This window comes from Anarrhichthys ocellatus, unplaced genomic scaffold, assembly GCF_004355925.1.
Source record: "Anarrhichthys ocellatus isolate YVR2014 unplaced genomic scaffold, GSC_Weel_1.0 scaffold39, whole genome shotgun sequence".
NCBI lineage: Eukaryota > Metazoa > Chordata > Actinopteri > Perciformes > Anarhichadidae > Anarrhichthys > Anarrhichthys ocellatus.
The window spans coordinates 1942157-1961591 of NW_022280069.1; the positions used below are offsets into that span (position 1 = coordinate 1942157).

Here is a 19435-nt window from a genome sequence, read left to right on the forward strand (position 1 = left end):
TTCATTAACGTAGGCCGGACGTAACCTTTAGGCTTGTAAATGATAAAAACAGTGCAGATGGATAAAGTATCAGCTGCCACGCTCGAACGCCCAGCACGACCAACCGTTTGCATTGTTCTCAAGAGGTTACCCTGAAATCAACAAGAAGAAGCTTTGCAGCAAATTAGGCACTGCCTCAAGCTGGAGATGCATTGTTCTGAGAGCCGCGGCCTCTCCTCACTAATTACATGTAATCACGTCCAGCTTAAAGCTTTGAAGTGGAGAAAGTGTTTCTCAGTGAGTCATCTTCCTTCTTATGGGAGGTGATTCCTCTTAACTTCAACAACAGAAGATGTGCTTCTCGCTGGTATTTTATTCTTTTCTTTGTTTTAGACATTTGTGCAGTGAGGATGGGCCACTACAATAGTCACTACAATACCAGCTATTCATTACCAGCGGGGACAGTGTGTATTGTTTTCACCTTGTGAGTCTGTGTGTGTGTGTGTGTGACATCGTGGTGTTTATACGTCTGTCCGGGGGAAGATTTTGTTACTGTGCAAGATGCAGTCAAATGTAGGGGGCTACGAATTAAGGAAGGACCAACTGAAAGCCTCAAAACATGTATTCACAAATATGAAAAGTGCGAGAGACAATTTTCTGCCTAAATGACGTAACAGGTTGCCGATTACCACCAGGTATTTCTCACACACACACACACACACTGGCACCTGGCTTGATTTGATTTCAGTGATCCGTTCGCGAGATGGTTTCTGCTCCGTACAATAATGACATTCAACCTCTAATGCATGACATTTGTTTGCGTAGTTGTTTTCCTTTAATGACATTTCACAGTATTACAAAACATAAAAAAAACTTAAGACATTAAGTAAAAAAAATACATCATTGCATCATACAAAAGGGTTACTTTTTCTTAAAGGTTAGTGGTTACAAAGTTCGTTTTATTTCTTAAAGGAACTTTTCCACAGTGTGTGAGTAACATCACAGGCATCATTTTCTCTGCTTTAGCTTAGTTTGGTTCACAATATTAATACACAAATCCCTCTGGCCAACAGGAATAAAACATATTAATAGTACTTGGCCCACTGAACAATTTTGGTGCAATGATGCCCGTTATATAACATTAGCTGTTTATTTTCCCTATCCGTGTCGAAGCACCAATGCGCTGATGTTGAGGTGAACATCATGGCAAAGTCGCAGCAGAATGTTTTGTTCGTGACTGAAGGGTCCATGTGCGTGTTAGACCTTCGCGCATGTTTCTCTGCAGCTCCTCTCGGTCTCAAACTGGTTGTTGTTTCCCTGACAGCCTCCGAACCAGAACTGAGCGCAGGAATTCGCTGTGGCGTCGTAGTACCACTTCACCACGTAGTCCCGGCACGGTCCTAGATCCAGCACCTGGATGCAGCGCTCCGCTGGAGACGACAAAAAACAAGAAGTGTTACATTTTAAGAAGACTAAGAAGTCTCCGGCCAGTTTAGCGTGTTAATTTTCACTAAATACAAAGTATAACTAAGAGTGATGGAATTGTCATTAGTTCCACAGGTATCAGGAAAAACTAAAATTTCGACCTGATTATGATGCTACAGGAGAAGTCGGGATTACCAAAGTTATTACAGTTCATCCTGATGGGAACATGAATGTGTGCACCAAATATCATGGAGGTCCATTAGAACATATTCAGTGCTTGTTTTTTTTCCCCTGAATTGAGACATTTAACATTTAAACCAATAATTTCTCCATCCAACAATCTCTTCAGCGGTTACCTACCTGCGTAGGTGTCAGAAGGCAGCAGTGGAGGAGGCGTCGGCGGCTGTGTCTTCTCCTCAGACGGGGCCCTCGGAGTGGGACTCGCGGGCCCGACTGTTCCCGTCATCACCACGTGGTGGTTGTTGTCCTTCGTGTCAAACCGTGGGAGGAGCTCTGTGACCGGTCTGAAGGGCTCCCTGTCGAAGTATGGGAATCTGGGAGTCTCTGAGTCGATTCTGTCGTCAGTCTCGGGTCTCGGTGGAGTGATGGGTTCTCTGGCGGGTTGCGACGCTGGAGGGCCGGGCTGTAACAGAGCACAGACTGTTTAAGTCTACTGTACCTTTTATTTATCCAGGTAAGATCGATATAACCAGTGATACGTTAAACTCTTGTAACACAGCGTAAGTTCCCAAAAGGAGGTAAAGAAATGACTGGTTTGTTCTTCTCACCAACATCTGAACCCTCCTGAAGTCCCCTGTGAAGGTGGGGGTGTCGGTATCGGTCCTGTACGGAAGCTTTCGAACGTTACCGGAGACCTCTGGGGTTCCTGGAGACAGTCTGGAGCTCGGGACGGAGCTGAACAAACGTCTCGCTCCGTCCTCGCAGATACGACTTAGCAGTTTCCCCTCCAGAGCTGCAACGTGAGAAGACCAAAACAGTAAATATGCAGTTACTACAGTATATACCTGTACAGCCACAGTTTGAATGGAAGCAGTTTGGGTTGTCTTGCTCATGAGCACCATGGCAGTAGATGTTCTAGAACAGCGGTTCCCGACCTGGGGTCCGGGCCCCCCTCAGGGGTGCTCCAGGATTTGTCTGCTCTGAGGTTGTCCAAATAAGATTTCCAAATGAACTAAAATCATAATGACACACTTTCTGGATAATTTATACAAAAGTCTGTATCTTAAACTATTTTAAAACTTTTTTGTTGTTGTCCTCACTCAAAAATAGTGAGCTACATAGTCTGTTAAAAGACGGTATTTGTGTCCGATAAATAAAACATTTTTTAACCTTAATTTAACCAAGCGAGGATTTGTGTTATATTATATTATTAGTTTTATACTTTATACTATTTGTAGAATAAGACTTCAGTTATGGCTGCATAGTATTCTTTCCGACTTGTTTGATCCAAACATTTTCAATAACTCCGAGTCCAAAAGTAAAATCCGTCAAGACGGCATTACTGTGTTTATGTTGACGAAACTGGGGATTTTCATAAAATTTTCCTAAACTTAAAATAAATTGCTTGTATGGTTCTGATGGGATCATGATGAATGGCTCACCGGGAAGTGCTTTGAATTCCTCGATCTGGAACACGTGGTCGCTGTCGGGGTCAGACGCCATGAGACTGAGCTCCTTCTTGAACTCCTCATACAGAGGATCGCTCTCGTTCACCACGCCGATCACAAACGTCTCGATGTCACTTCCCCGAGCTTCTGACATCGCGCTCTCCAGACTGACCGCGTCTCTTTTATCGGCCTGCCCGTCCGTGAAGACGACGGCCACCTTCCTCACACCTGCCCGCGCCCCCTTGAACACCTGGTTGGCCTGTTGGATGGCGCTGCCCGTGAACGTGCCCTCGCCCAGGTAGGTCATGGAGCGCACCGCAGACTTGATCTCGTCGCGGGTGGCTTCCTGTCTGAGGCTGACCACCACCATGTTGATGTGGCTGTAAAGCACAACACCCACCCGCGTGGTGTCCCGGCTGACCGAGGCTCGGTCGATCAGGGCGTTTACAAAGTCTTTGATCCTGTTGAAGTTGTCCGGGCCGACGCTCTCGGAGCTGTCGATCACAAAAACCAACTCCAAGGGGGTTTGGCGGCAGGTCACTCCACAACCTCATAAAACCCAGCGACAGGTTATAGACAAGAGAATGTACATAACAATAAAACACAAAGTGAGTTTCTGATTACTTACTGCATATGGATCTCACTATTGTGATGATTTCTTCCCTCTGTGAAAGACAGCACAGCTTTTACTGCAAACTGATTTGTCACTGAGTTACAGTAAAGAAAATGAATCTGTGATTAAGACAAAGCTCTAGCTTTAATTTGAGGGCGTTTAAATCCAAAACCGTTGGAGCATGCTAGGATCTTTCTTTCAATGTTAGGATATAGTAGGAATAAGCATCCATTTTCTGATGCTTATTCAAGGCCGTGCAGCAGGGTTAGCTAAGTAGTCCCGCTCTCTCACCGGCAACATTTTCCAGCTCCTCCTGGGGGATCTCCAGGCTTTCCCAAGCCAGGTGAGATAAATTATCCCTCCAGCATGAACTCTGTCTACCCCTGGATCTCCTGCCGGTTGGACGTACCCGGATAACCTCTCGTCTATGAGGCATCCTGATCAGATTCCCTCAACTGGCCCGTTTTGACGTGAAGGAGCAGCAGCTCTACTAGAGCTGCTCTAGTCCCTCAACCTCTACATCTCTAATGCTGAGCCCTGCCACCGCACCATCAAACACCTTTAAACCTGAAAGTGTGACTAGAATGGTCAGAATAATTACCATTTCCCCTAAAGTGGGGGACTATCTATAAAAAGGGCAAAAACTCCTGCACTGTTCATCTGATCTTTAAATTAAAGCTGAAAGACAGCATTTAAACCTTAATAATGAAAAACACACCAACGTCTCAATATTGTTGACTGCTCTGCATGATCGTCAGTGTTACGAGTGATGCACTATACTTACTGTAAGTCCCGGCTCTCCCTTTTGTCCCAGTCTACCCTGTGATTTGAAACAGATCATCATTTATTAGCTGTTCACATATCGAGAGATTCGCTTGAGAGAAGTTGGCGTCTTTAGCTTCTGTACTGTGAATATTCCCAGAGGAAACTAAATATTTTAGTGGTGTACAGTTAGAAGAGGGATTTAAATCAAATCCTTCGCATTTGATTGGACCGCTAAAAAGAGGGTGGAGTTAGAAAGTAGTGGATACGGAGCTACAGAGGACTGAGGCTCCACACAAAGTTGATTGATGGATGGATGTCATGATATTACTGGTTGAAATCGATTGGTTCTAGCTTGCGTAAGCACACGTTATATTTAGTTCTACAAATACAAAAAGTATTTTGAGTGTATTTTTGTGCATGTATTGTTAAATAACTGCACAATATTACGGGGGACGTGATATAAAAGGGTTAAAAATGCAATTTTCATTACAAAAACACTAAAGTACCAAAGGTCCGATGGCTCCGGCCTCTCCTAGTTGTCCTTTGTCTCCACTTTTGCCTTTTTCACCTCTGAACCCTCGATCCCCCTGCAAGAGGAAAGAAACGGCCATCTTAAATCAGATCGTAGATATGCACATACCTGTACTGCTGCCATTACCGTTGATTAATAATAGGTTAATATAGGCATGTTGAATGCAGTTTGTGCTAAAGTTATTCTCCTCTTTTGCTGGAAGCCACTGACATAATTGCATATTTTTAATTTTTGCTAGTTTTACCATAACTTCATATTTAATACAGGTTCACTCTGCGGACATTATATCGTTACCTTGTCCCCATGCAGACCTTGTCCTGGAGGACCTCTGGGGCCGAGGATCCCCTGAAATCCAGTCTCCCCCTGGAAACACGGAGCACAGTCCATGTCAAAGACAACACGATGGATGATGTCAGCACATGTGCCTGGGACTCTAAACTATTTTGTTAATGTTAAAAAAACACACAACATGAGTTTTAGCCATTATGAGATTCAGAAGATATGAAGTAGTTGAGTTGTTAAATGCTGTCTTGTCATTGTTGAAATAACACTGTGCTCAGATTGTATTGTCTAGTTCAGCAGCTGACTGAAATAAGAGCTTTATCACATTTTACCATTTCATTCCAAGTCACTTTAAGCACATTTGTCTTCATGCTGAATCTGTTTTCCCCTCTTATATTTTAGTTTATTGTTCAGCAAGAATTTGACAGGAAAGGAAATGCTTTTACTGCTTCACAAAAGTAGATTAATGTCCCTCCAGTGAGTCCGGTCACGGGACAATTTCCCTTCATAAACCACCTAATACAGCTGGTTATGAACTGCAGCTACTGACATCGTACAACGTTACCTTTTGTCCTTGAATGCCTTCTCCAGGTGACCCTTGTGCACCAGGTGCTCCCCTTTGGCCAAGTGAACCCTGCAGGGAAAGACAACTTCCTGAAGTCTCTCTGGATACCAAAATGAATTTGTAAAAGGCAATTTAGTTCTAGTTTTAAAAACAATCACGTATAAGTCGTTGTTTAGATCAGGACAGATTACCTTTGGACCAATTAGGCCAACTCCAGCTGGCCCAGCAGGTCCAGGAGGTCCAGGCAAGCCTCTGTCTCCCTGAACAGGAAGCAGATTGTAAATTATACCTCATCCTGACTGCCCAATGCTCCGGAGAAGGACAAGCTACCTAGCTAACTACTTTACAGCCTCACTGACGTGTGTTCTCCCCATAACAACGAACGACAATCACCAGTTTCTTTCGTACCGGTCAAATAACCATGGATAACCGTTAAATGTCAGTTCTACTCCTATTCTATTTCTGTGGTTTTTCTTTAGGTGAACTTTCACCTTTGTTCCAGGTAAACCGACGTCATCTGATCCGGTCTCTCCCTTCAGACCAGGAGGCCCCGGAAGTCCCTAAGAAAGACGTCGTGAGAGGATTACATAGTGCGGGGTGTAAAGAGATAAAGGGGGCTGTGGTGTAGGTTCATACTCACTGTAGAGCCGGGGTAACCATCACCTTTAAGTCCAGGTGTCCCAGGAGGCCCTGCAGACCCTCTGTCCCCCTTAAAACCAAAACATGCCTCTATTATACCTGTACCTTTCATGGGATCAGTGAGGAGTAAACTGTAACTCACCTTGGGTCCAGTTAAACCCGTCCCCGGCTCTCCTACAGCTCCAGCTGGACCCGGTAGGCCCAGTTCTCCCTGACAAAAGGAGTAGATCAGTTGTTGCTGTTGAGAGTTACAGCAGCTGTTTGTTTGCACCACATGGGCTCACTGTACCTTGGCACCAGCTACACCCCTCGCTGGTGGTCCAGTTGCACCTGGTGGACCCATATTTCCTGGTTCCCCCTGAAAATACAAACACTTATCAGACTAATAATAGACGAGGCGACAGGGCAGAACTCAGACATCTGCAGTTTCATTGTATGGAACATTGTATTGTTGATAATATTTTGTATTAATAATCTGAATCAAATGCAAAATAACTACAGTAGTAAATACATTCGTGAAATAAATATGGACTAAAAAGTAACGTAAAATTAAAATACTCAAGTACAAGTACCTCAAAATCGTAGTACAGTACTTGAGTAAATGTACTTCGCTACTCTCCTGCACTGCACTTCTATCAGATGTGACAACGTTTCGCTCACAACTTCATTCTAAGATCTAGAAATGTGGCAGCATTATTCCAAGTTAATAACACTTTACTGTGATGAATCTACTGACCTTTGACCCCATCGGCCCCACAGGACCGACTGCACCTGGTTGTCCTCTGGTTCCCCTGTCCCCTCTGTCCCCCTGCCAAAGTAACACAACACTGTCGCTCATATTCCTCTAAATAATCTGTTCAGATGATCATTTCATAGCTCATATGAGGATGTCTGTTACCTTTCCTCCAGGTGTGCCTTTACCAGGAGCACCGTCAGGTCCTCTGGGCCCCGGTAACCCAACGTCACCCTGCCGTCATTTGAAAACAGTCAATGAAGCAGCAGACTGGTAAGACATATTAATACATTTTATATTCATATATATATGAAAAAAGGAGAAAACAAGGTTCAGGTTATGAAGTTACCTTTTGTCCCGAGGCCCCATCCTCTCCTCGCTCACCTGGTATACCTGTTAACCCCTCGGAGCCCGGGTCGCCCTGAGAGAGGACAGTTCATCAGAGAGTGAAGTAAACCACTGAACTGCAACGGAGCTAAAGTGTGTGATCTGCAATTTCAGACGTTTGCTCAGCTGAGGATCTCTACTCTCTACTGCTTAGCTTAGCATAAAGACTGGAAGTAGGGGGAAAAGCTAGCCAGGGTTTCTCAAATGTAAGAAAAATAAATAAATACACCTACCAGCAGCTTAGTATTTATGTGTTGCTAAGCTAACTAGCTTCACACTCAGCACACAGACATGAAAGTGGTATCAATCTCCTCGTCTAACTCTTGGCCAGAAAGTAAATAAGCGTATTTCATTTAAAGGGAACTCTACTGCAGAGTGATGAGTGAATAGTGCCGTAGTGTTTAGAGGACTCACTTTAGGTCCTGGCTCTCCGACACCTCTCTCACCGGTCAGTCCGGGCTCACCTGTGAGGCCCTGGATCCCCTGAAAACAACATTCACACAGTGAGCGAGATATTCTGTGGACTCTATAGGACAGAGCAAATAAACAATTCACTTTCAATGATCCACGGCTAAATGTGAAATAAACACGTCTCAGATCATAAATCCAGCAATAGCAGCCTCTCAGTTATGAGACCGATTCAGACTCCCGGGGATTTGATTGACAGGCCAGCTGTGTTTCTCAGGCGTATTAGTGTGATGAAATATGCAAAATAATTTAGATGCAATCAGACGGAGAATCAGCCGACTGTCAATCATAATTATGATCTGACTTGGTGTCTCTGAGGCAAACATCCTGTTAGTTATCTTCTTACCTTTGGTCCTGTTATTCCAATACCTTGAGCTCCTCTGGGGCCTGCAGCACCAACTGGGCCTTGATCCCCCTAAACGACAGAAAACGCATCAATCAGAATGAGGTCAGCAGGTTTGACACGCTGAAAAACTTTCTGTACGTTAAGTTTGGTTATTCAGAAAGTATTCAGATCCTTTACTTCAGTAAAAGTACTTAAAGAACCCTGTAAAAATACTGCATTCAAAACATTACTTAAGTAAAAGCATGTAAGAATTATCAGCAAAATGTACTTAAAGTATCAGAAGTAAAAGTATTGATAGTGTTTTACTGTTATTTATGAAGTTTCTGGATTAATAATACTGCTACATTCATGCTTATGCTGCATTGTACTGCTGTAGTTTAAGGTTGTGCTCATTTAAACTATTTTGTGCTGTTGGCAGTGGTGCAATGTAACTTATAACAAAACATCATATTTTATAAGCTTACACAATGTTTTATAGGCAAGTAACTCGTAACTAAAGCTGTGAAATAATTGTAGTGAAGTAGGAAGTGCGATATGTTCCTGTGAAATGTAGAATTAGAAGATGGCATGAAAAGAAAAGACTGTACAAGCACATGTACAGTCTTTGAGTAAATGTACTGAGTAACTTCCCAGTCAGTCAGCACCTGCATCAGTGATTAATGCAGCTTTTACCTTTTCCCCTTGAAGTCCTGAACCAGGAGCACCGACTGGACCAGGAGAGCCAGGCGGCCCGTGACCTCCCTGAATAAAGAAATACGGCGATCACAGAAATCAAAGAGCCACCTCTGTATCAGAGTACATGAGACGTGGGTGATTACTAGTGAAGGTTGTGGTATCAGCAGACAGTTTCCTCAGGTTGAGTAAACATCTAAGATAATAAGGCTGAGCGGTATGACCTCGGAGTTATATCACGGTATCATTTTTATTGTCATCTATTGTGATTTGCAGAAAACACATGATTCAAATGAATACCTTTTTATACCTTCCACCCCTGTTAGATATGTATACATTTTGAGTTTAATTTACCTGGTCACCTTTGACCCCAGCACCAGTAAGTCCTCGATTGCCTCTGGGACCTTCGTACCCTCGATCGCCCTGAAACAAAAGGTGCAAAGAGAGACGCACTTTGGACGTCATCACGCAGAAGCGTCACACACGTGCAGCATGTTTCACATGTGAAGTTTTGTGAAGGCCAGTGATGTACATTCCTGAGTAAACACACAATGATTTGTAGCAATCAGTGAAACATGTTCTGCTTGTGATCAGTCTGCTTTTTGCACCTGCAGTGAATATTATCAGATAACTCCGCACCTTGGAGCTACGCTTTTGTGTCAGCTGTATAAGCAAGCGGCTCCAGACTTCTGCTCTGTGTATTTCAACCCTTCTTCTTTAAGTAAATATTGATGTAATATTCATTTTAACAGGGACGAGTACATAACATGGACCGATGACACATAGCCTGAGCTAGTCTGCAGGGCCTTCATACAAATACATACAACACACATACACAACAATACAAACAATGATACGATAACAACACTGTAAAACATTATGGAAAACAAGGATAATTGCAGGACCCATGGAAAGCATTGTATATTTATAACAATAAGTACTGACTATAACCTTTTACATTTGTTTAGAATCAGAATTAGATTATTTGCCACGGAGGTTTTCACATACAAGGGATTTGCCTTCGGGTCGTGACGCACAACGGTCACAATAAACAAAGTATAACTTATTTTTGTTTGAGTTTTGTTCTTCAAATTGCAGCAACTAATAAGTATGACAAGTTCAAGATCAATATATTCTTAATTAACTGTCGCACAGTATTGAGAGCCACCTCCTTTAGCCGACACGGGGTTTAAAACTTGACCCACCTTCGGCCCTGGAAACCCCTCTCCAGGTGGTCCGGGGACTCCTTGCACTCCTGGTGATCCTGGGGGACTCTGGATCAAACAAAAGACTTGTAATAAAAGTCTGCACACGTGAAGACATGAAATAGTAAAGAGGCAGCTATAAGACGACGTGGTTCTACATAAGACGGAATAAAGGTGCAACATTGCATGTTGTGTGCTGCAGGTGGCAGCAGCGCTGTGAAAACTCTTCAAAACTTCAATTCCCTGGAATCCTGGAATGGGACGGGAGTAAAGTGAACATGCTCATGTTTGACAACTTGGCCGGTATTATATGATGCATAAAAACAAAGGAAAACAGATGGAAAAATCATCTTGCATATGGGATTCAGCTTTCTCTGGATTCCCACTCACTGCTCACCCCACTCAAAAGGTTTCTCATCTTTATCCCTAAAAAGTATTGTACTTAAGTACAATTTTGAGGTATTTTACTTGAGTAATTCTATTTTCTGCTACTTTATAAATCTACTCCACTTGTACTTTTTCCACCACTATATATATTTAAAAACTACAGTTACTAGTTTGCAGAATGATGATTTTACATACAATACATATTCTCACCGTATAAAGAACGATACGTTGCTCTAGGTGTAATAGCTACTATATAGATATAATGTTATGCATATAAACTATCCAGCAGTGTATACTGTAGTGAATAATGAGCTCCACCTCAACTAGCTGTGATAATAAAATCCTGCAAATGTGTCAATGCATCAATAATAATAATCCAATTATTAACATTCTCAGAGGGGATGTTCTGCAAGTACTTTTACTTTTGATACTTTAAGTTAATTTAGGAGGTAATACTTCAGCTCTTTTACTTAACATTTTGAATGCAAGACTTTTACTTGTATTTGAGAGTATTTTCACAGATATGTAAAGACATGAGTACTTCTGCCACCACTCAAGACCTTGATGCATTAATACAAGACAAGAACATGTTTTCACACTCACTGGTAGTCCTGGTTCTCCTATACCAACAGGACCTGTGGGACCGGATCTTCCCTGGATGCCTTTTTCACCCTGTAAGCATCGAACAGCACCATTCAAACACTTTAACACCTTCCAACATTTTCCAGTAACTCCTTAGAGAGTTCTAATATTTATTCTATCTCTGGAAGGGGTTCGTTAGTTTCTCACTATCAGAGAAAATAACTTGATTAAAGGGGCTATCTTATCAAACAATCTTCTTCCTACAATGTTCTGTAACTGAGCGGGACAGGTGTGGTTATTCACAGCGAAATGATACTAATGTGATACTGTAACAGATTAAAAAAGATTAGGACCTGAATAACACATTTAAATACTAATTGTTTTTCAGCTGAAAGGGGTTTTAGTTACTCTTTAAGTAATTATACTTGTCTGTATTATTGACAAAATATGATGTACATCACAAATCAGTACCTTGAGAATACATTTAGGCACATTTTAGGAAGATTATATGACTGTTTTTTTTTGTTAGTATAAAAGAGTTACCTTGGCTCCTGGGAACCTGATACCAATGTCCCCCGGTGGTCCAGAAGCACCGTTGGGTCCTCTGTCCCCCTGCAGCAAGTAAACAAGTTCAGAGGTTTGTATGTCATGTGATGGCAGTTCAACACTGAAAAAAAAGATGTTAAATTAAATGAGAAATAGTGTCTATGTAGTCCCTCTTTATGCACTAACATGTAATGTGTTGTTGTTTTTTAAGATTAATTAAAACAAGTCTTCATTCCTGCAGGTCGCTTTGATAATTCACTAATATCAGTGCAATCTTTTCTACGCAAAATAACCACCAAGTACAACCTATTTTCATCCCTAATTAATGCCAATATATAAATGTTAACAGCTTTTTACAGAAGTCACTGCAACATTCTCTGCAATATTTCTTTCTATCTTCTTAGTTAAATTTAAATAATCTGTGCTCTCCTCTTTCCTGAAATGCTTGAAAAATAGATTTAACAGATGCTGTGCAACTAATGAATGAAGTTTGTGCCATTTACAGTATTATCTTACTGATATCTGGTAGAAAATACTATTTAAAATATCACATATTATACTGTGAGGCCAAATGGCCTGTCGTCTTGTTTCAACCTTTTGTGACATCTAGGAAATAAAGACCAGTGTGTTCCTTCGGTAAAACTTGATTAATATCTGGAATTGTTTCCTGGAAGTGCTATAAATCACGTTACATTTCATCTGTATAAAGACATCTTTGTTAAAAAGCTGTGGGAAACCTCTGTGGTGATGAAGGCATCAGCATCTTATTAACCCTGGGCACCGGTTTTAAAGGTCGTTTTTATGTTGCCCCCACATGTTGTGTGGAGAAGTGTCTGCAGGGCGCTGCATGTGAATGCTATTCCACTATTCAGAGGGAAAATAACCCCACATTTCTAATTGATCTTAGATAACTATATTCTTTAGTTGACCAAATAATCATAACTGTACAGACAGACTGCTCTGTGTCTTTGGGATGTTGATGGATGGAATTTCTCATCCCAAAAGATTGTGTTCATACTAAACAAACAAGGTACAAGGTGTTTTAATGTGTGTGTGTTTTTTTTTTTACTTTGGACAGAGCCAGGCTAGTTGTTTCCCCCTACTTCCAGTCTTTATGCTAAGCTAAGCTAAATGAATTGCCTGGCTCTAGCTCCATACTTAATGCACAGACATGAGGCCAATCCAGCCAAACTGTTGCTGCTGGAAACTTTCAGTGCAGAAAAGACTCATTTAAATGGAGGTTTTGGGAGAACTTACTTTAGGTCCTGCTGGGCCCTCAGGTCCCATGTCTCCTGGAGGTCCTATTGCAGCCTGCAAAACAAATAAAAATCTTACACAATGCAACACTCAAGTTTGCTTTAATCAAACCCATAATTGTGCCGTACCTACTATTTGTACCCCTGATTTCTTTTAATTTTGCGACCAAACTTTGATCATGTATGAGTCTAAAACGAAGCCCCCACGTTGTATGACCAAGCTGCAGGTCAAAACCAACCCACCATCTCTGAAATGACTAAAACCAACACTCGCGCCTTTCATGTCGTTCGATTCTCAGGCCAAGCTCACAAAATAACACGGTTATACTGACACTGTGCCAGTAGCACCAGGGGAGGAAGAGTGGTGCTGAGCGGCCAGGTCCACGCACTAATCCCATCACACAAAGTCTGTTCCTGCAGAAGAATAATATCCTGCAAGCCTGGATTCACTGCTTTGGATAGCCACATTAGTATCAGGATTACCCATAATCCAATATTCACATTCCATTAGTGCAGAGATGAAAAGGAGAGAAATTCCACTTCCATTTTTCATATTGGAGAGAGAACAGACTGTCTGTCTGTGTATCAATATCAACAGCAGGCAGTAAACCGTATGTTCAGGAGCATGAAGGATGAAATCATGAAACGGCTGCTTAAGGGGAGACCCCGGGGTGAATAGGGTCAAATATTTAACTGATACATATCACCATGAAATCCCCACAGAGGTTATACATTAAGACAATTATCACAAGTATTTTGAAAATAGGCAAATGAGGCATTATCTTATTAAATATGTGCTAATTCTTATTAATTTGGAGATTTGTGGCTCAGAGTCTGAGAACATGTTCACATGTATAATGTTCAATATGTTCACTGTCTTTTCTTAGTTGCATAGCATGCTAACATGTGCTAATTAGCACCAAACCAAAGGTGAAGCTGAGGTTGTTGAGTGTCAGTAGTTCTGCAGGTATAAACACTTTACGATCTTGACCTGATGATGGCGCTACATGAAAAGTTAAAGGTTTATGCAAGTTTTTAGAATTCATCATGAAAGTTGTTGAGACAACTCGCTCAAAACCTCAAATGTGAATCTCATGGTGGCGAGAAGAGGGAAAGCATAGGATTCATCCTCTGCAGACCGTGAATGCTTGTAAACCTTCATGTCTATCCATTCAATAGTCTCGGAGATCGGGACCAAAGTCACGGACCGACAGCCCGACATTGTAGCCGTGCTGCTGGCATGGCTAAAAACTATTGCTGACTTATTTAAATTCAAGATATTTTACTGACATTTATTGTATCTACTTCTACTACTCATTCATCAAGTGGCAATCTTGAAGACATATTTAATAAGCAGGTAGCTCTTTTTGTATATATTTTGGACTTACACCTTATTCATTTATATTAAATTAGCATTTGTATTGCCACTGCTACACAACAAGCTTCCCTTGGTATAAATAAAGTTCTTATTTTATCTCTAAACAGTAGACGCAGAAAGTCAGGAAACGCTTCTTTCTATATATATAGAATTAGCCTGTAAAACTATTTTTAGGGTTTAAAATGTTAAAACCAAGATTCATAGTCGTTAACATTTATTTTATAGAAAAAAAAGACATCTGGCTGCGCTGCACCTGTTCTCCTTTTGTTCCTCGCTGGCCTGGCGGTCCCTCAGGTCCCTGCAAAGTGATGCAAAAATTCAGTACGAGAGACAAAGTATGAAGTATTGATTGAAATAATGTAGTTAATAATGTTCATACGGTGTCACCCTTCTCCCCCGGAGTGCCACAGTCTCCTCTCTCCCCCTAAAAGACCAAAGATTAGACGTCATTAAACTGAAGAGAATAAAACAACTCATGAGCATGCTGCTGGAGCTAAACGTCACCCACCTTGTATCCCTTATAACCTGGACGACCCTGGAAAAGGCGAAACAGTTTTAAAATCTGAATTTCATCCGATAAGAACTTGGTAATTAAAGATTTTTGAATTTTTGAATTTTTTTTTACCTCTGGACCATCACTTCCAGGTCGACCGTTCAAGCCCGACTCCCCCTTAAAAAAACAGAGAACAACTTAAAATGAGCTGCATTAAAAATCAGACACTAATATAGTTTGTGTCTTTGTGAGATGACTTACCCTCGCTCCCTTTAGACCAGCTGTCCCTCTGAAGCCTGCGTCCCCTTTTCTACCCTGGAATTAGTAATAGTTAAGTCTTAGTCTGACACTAAAAGATGAGACGGTGATACGTACGTTTGTGATAAAGAAATACAGAACGAGTATCCTGTCATTTTGGTGAAGATTATAGTTTTTGAACGGAACTCACTGGACTTCCATGAGGGCCCTTCTCTCCTCTTTCACACAAACACACTTGAGCCTGTGGACACTAACACGGAGACAAACATACAACGTCAATCCAACCATTTACACCAGATAAATATAGAAGGAAAAAATACTGGATTGCATTGAAAGACTTACCTCATCCAATGCGACTGCACCCTGGATGCAAAACATGGGACAAGAAATGTCAATGACAGTTCGTTCAATCACAGAAAAGATCAATTTATTTACTTTCAGTGAAATCTTGGTACGTTCTTGTCGGCCCTCAACACTATTTTTTCTTTCTTAGCAAGCTATAGTTGTGAATGAATGATATCACACATTTCTGGAAAGCAGAACAAGCCATGCATCTCTCTCAGACAGACATTTGACATTTCTCTGTGTGTGTTTGTGTGGAAAATGCAAAGCAGGCGGAAAGCCCCGGTCATGCACACACAACCGTGTCACTGAGAGGACAGTGACACGGAGGACAGAACATAAACCTCTTCTGCACGCTGCCCTCACTGTGATCGGCTGCTGGGGGTGCAGTTTATCATTAGTGCTCCTCGACCGTGTGGCGGGTCGAGAAGAACGCTCGGTTCTATTCCACACAAACACATGCAGTTGATGTCGGGGGATTTTTTGCACCTTCAACCAAACAAGTGGAAGAAAACACGTGAAATCAGAAGGTGAAATGGCTGCATTTGGCTGTGATTAGGCTGCAGAACCCCTGAAGCATCTTCTAGCTCAGTGGTTCCCAACCTTTATTCTTAGGGGTCCCCTTTTCTATCGTTGAGTAAACGGACGACCCCTGACTAAATTAAATATCAGGTGGATATAGCTGTACATACCAACTGGTAAACTGTACAATTAACCCAAATAGTGAGAGAAATAACTGAAGGAAGTTTTTGTAAAACAATTATTTGCAAATAATGCAGGACGAGGCTGTTCAGCAGAGAGGGAAAGCTCTGTGAATATAGCTTGTCTTCACCGAGCCTTATCCTGTTTGTATCTTAAATAATATTCTAAACTTTAATAATCTGATCTGATCTGATGAACTGTCCATACGTTTTCTCACACCCCTTAAACTCCAGAAGAACCCTCAGGGACGGGATCCAGTGTTCTAAACAATCACTGTGAAGATTGCTGCAGCTCATACAATGTTTTTAACTATTCATTCTCTAGTCTATGTCCTGGGTTGGATCTATGATCTGCCACAGTGTCTTTCTTGCTACCACCACTAGGGGTCGCCAAAGTGAGAACATTTAATTTCCTACACATACAGCAGGGGATTAAATAATTATAATTTACAGACGTTAGATCATCCAAAACTCTGCTGCTAGGATTTGAGTCTGACTTGGAAACGTGATCACATTTCAACAATCCTGGCTTCCTCACACTGGCTACCTGTTGCTTTTAAAGTTGCTTTTAAGATATTAATTACGTACAAAGCCCTGAGAGGCCTCACATCAAGTCATCTATCAGATGTCTTATTGCCACATGTCCCGCACCCTGAGATCCCCGTTTGTGTTGTTTTCCGTGTTGCACCAAGGTCCAGATTCTCACATAAAGGCGATAGGGTCTTTGCAGTCAGGGCTGTAAACTCATCTTTTCAATCACTTTTAAAAACCTACTTTTCAAGAATTGCTTTTCTGTGATTTACTTTATGTTTTATGAGATTTAAAAAAAAAGTTTTGGGCGTTTATTTCTCTTAATTCTCTTTGTATTTAAAATATGTTCTGTTTTTATCGTAGAGCACTTTGTAACAGTGTTTTGAAAGATGCTAAATAAAAAAAGGTTTATTTTAATTTTTTTATCCACAAAACAAAATACACAAACCGATGTGTCTGTTGGAGTTATTCCAACATTTCTTGCTTTGGGATACCACTGAGGCATGCCACCCTGTCCCTGTCCTGTCAACACAGGCGCCATTTTAACTGAGGTCATCTCACTAGAAGCCGGCACTCACCATCTCTTTGAGCATCTTCTCCTCCAGCTGAGGATCCAGAAGACTTTGGACAAACTGCTGAGCGGGTGTGCTGGCGATGGCCCGGAGCTCAAACTGCTGAGCGGGTGTGCTGGCAATGGCCCGGAGCTTGGCGTTATTCTGACTCTGCTGACTGATGCCCGACAGACCAACAGTGAAGAACTTTATGCCGTGACCTTTGGCCTCCGCTGCAGCCGCGATCACATCGGGGCTGCGGGGATGGTCGACCCCGTCAGTCATCAGCACCACAACCCTGACGCTGTCCGCCGGCGTCTCCTGCACCAGCAGCTGCGAGGCGTTGGTGATGGCGTAGGTGGTGTAGGTGCCGTGGCCGATGTAGCTCATGGTGCTGACTCGACTGTGAAATGAATCCAGGTCTTTCCAGGCCGAGAACCGGTGCTCCACGGACACGGAGCTGCTGTACTGAAGGGCGGCCAGTCGCATCTTCAGCGTCCGGCCGGCTACCTGCAGCATAGAGAGGCGGGTGCTGAAGCTCAACACGAAGGCCTTCTGCTTCTCAAACAGGAGTATCTTTGCACTCTCGGAGCTGTCCAGGATGAAAGCCACCTCCAGTGAACATGTCAGACCTGTGGGAGAAGAGACAACGAAACCTCGGGTGAATGCAGAGATTCACAATACTGAAGACAAGAGAGTCTGGAGAAGGTTGCAGCTCCACAGTCCTTTTAGTAGATAAGCCAAACCTAACTACTCAAGAGGGTGATGTTCATAAACAGATATGTTCCAACATGCAGCAAACGATTACTTGTTGAATAACAGAAAGTTATTATTTATTATTTAGATTAAATACATTTCAGGCCTCAAAGACTATTACAGTTCTGTGAGGCAGAGCTGCTCTCAAAAGTAGGGAGACCTCATCACTGGAGTTAGGGCTTGTCTTCCCAGCATTACTCTCAATGAGTACCTGATCATCTGGCCTGGCCCTACATGGCCTAATGGATGGTGGATTTCCTAAAAGGCAGCTATAAAGAGTCCATGCCCAAGAGTGAGAACACTGCACATCAAATGTTCGATAACGAATGGTAAATGGTTGCTTTTATATGGTGTTTTTTATCCGAAGCGCTTCACAATTTGCAAGCTACCATTCAACCTGAGGTGCTGGCCTGACCATCAGGGGCAATTTGGGTCTTTCCCAAGAAAGAGCTGGAGATTTAATGTCTATATCTGTTGAGCCACAGTCCCCCAACGATGATCCCCCCCGTAACCCGGAAGCTCTGGATTTGTGGGTTGAAACACTGGCCCAAAAAGCTTAAAAGCCCTTCAGTTTTTGTCTGTGTGCTGTGAAACTCTATAAATGTTGTACATTGTGACTGAAGCTGTGGATGTTATAACTCCTACCGTGAGTCTGTTACACCCACATGATCCAGTGTCAGACCTTCACCACCAACATGTGGATACCTCATATAAAGAGATTACCGTTTCCTCCATCATCATGCATCCTGTAGTTGTTCCTGCATCCTGTCCTCCTCTGGCCCGGGGCCTCGTGTACGAGAGCCAGCAGCAGAAGGCAGACCCCCACTCCTCTCCTCAGGTTTCCCCTCAGCGACTTTTCCATCCTGGCAGAGAAAGCAGTTTACGAGACAAAGCAATGAAGTGCATAAACATACTGTATGTGCAAAGCACAACATATGCAGCCAGTATCATAGGATTCAAATGTTACTATCGTGCAAAGTTTCAGACAATAATAATATTACCATAATTTGTTCCAATCATACTGTTCCTGGCGCTGATAATGTGCTTTAACTATGAAATTAATATAGATCCAATCCAATATTATTAGCCTAAACAAATTCCAAATGCTGCAACTTTTAAGTAATCTGCAAAGTATTTGAGTTCATGCAGAGTAAATGCATGAACTAATGACTTGTCTAAGCTGTAGTACACACGCATTAAAGTTGTCATTTATACTGTAACCATGACACAAGTAACCAAATTAAGGGTGCATACTGTATTAGGCATGCAAAGAAAGAAGTTATTTTACCTAGAATCTCATTTAGCTGCAGTCAGTGCTTGTAGTTCAGTCGGCTGTGGCGCTTTGGAGCGACATTTCGCCGCGTAATGAAGTCCTATAAAACGTGTTGAATCCAACTGAGGACCATCGGATGAGC

The 19435-nt window shown here is 42.2% G+C and overlaps 1 protein-coding gene across 1 annotated transcript; it reads right to left on the reverse strand.

Annotated features, from left to right (window-relative positions):
- Positions 1-809: 809 nt before the first annotated feature.
- col28a1b (collagen, type XXVIII, alpha 1b) lies at positions 810-19387 on the reverse strand. The gene is made up of 35 exons (XM_031867368.1): positions 19309-19387; positions 18744-18883; positions 17292-17896; positions 15482-15502; positions 15330-15389; positions 15143-15196; positions 15014-15058; positions 14897-14923; positions 14768-14812; positions 14642-14686; positions 13012-13065; positions 11752-11820; positions 11230-11298; positions 10240-10308; positions 9389-9457; positions 9035-9103; positions 8363-8431; positions 7963-8031; positions 7511-7582; positions 7327-7395; positions 7165-7236; positions 6718-6786; positions 6571-6639; positions 6430-6498; positions 6281-6349; positions 5981-6049; positions 5790-5858; positions 5237-5305; positions 4917-4997; positions 4430-4465; positions 3661-3697; positions 3027-3581; positions 2193-2377; positions 1765-2047; positions 810-1409 (listed from the first exon to the last, which is right to left on the reverse strand). The coding sequence occupies exons 2-35, from the start codon at positions 18880-18882 to the stop codon at positions 1237-1239; spliced, it is 3624 nt and encodes a 1207-aa protein (XP_031723228.1). The 5' UTR covers position 18883; positions 19309-19387; the 3' UTR covers positions 810-1236.
- Positions 19388-19435: the final 48 nt, after the last annotated feature.

Excerpts from the sequence above, each read along its gene's own strand:
- col28a1b (XM_031867368.1), bottom strand. The coding sequence starts at position 18,882 with ATGGAAAAGTCGCTGAGGGGAAACCTGAGGAGAGGAGTGGGGGTCTGC. Across the intron at positions 15,390-15,481 it reads GTGCAGTCGCATTGGATGAG|TGTCCACAGGCTCAAGTGTG; the intron begins GTAAGTCTTTCA and ends TCTCCGTGTTAG. Across the intron at positions 7,237-7,326 it reads AAGGCACACCTGGAGGAAAG|GGGGACAGAGGGGACAGGGG; the intron begins GTAACAGACATC and ends TTACTTTGGCAG.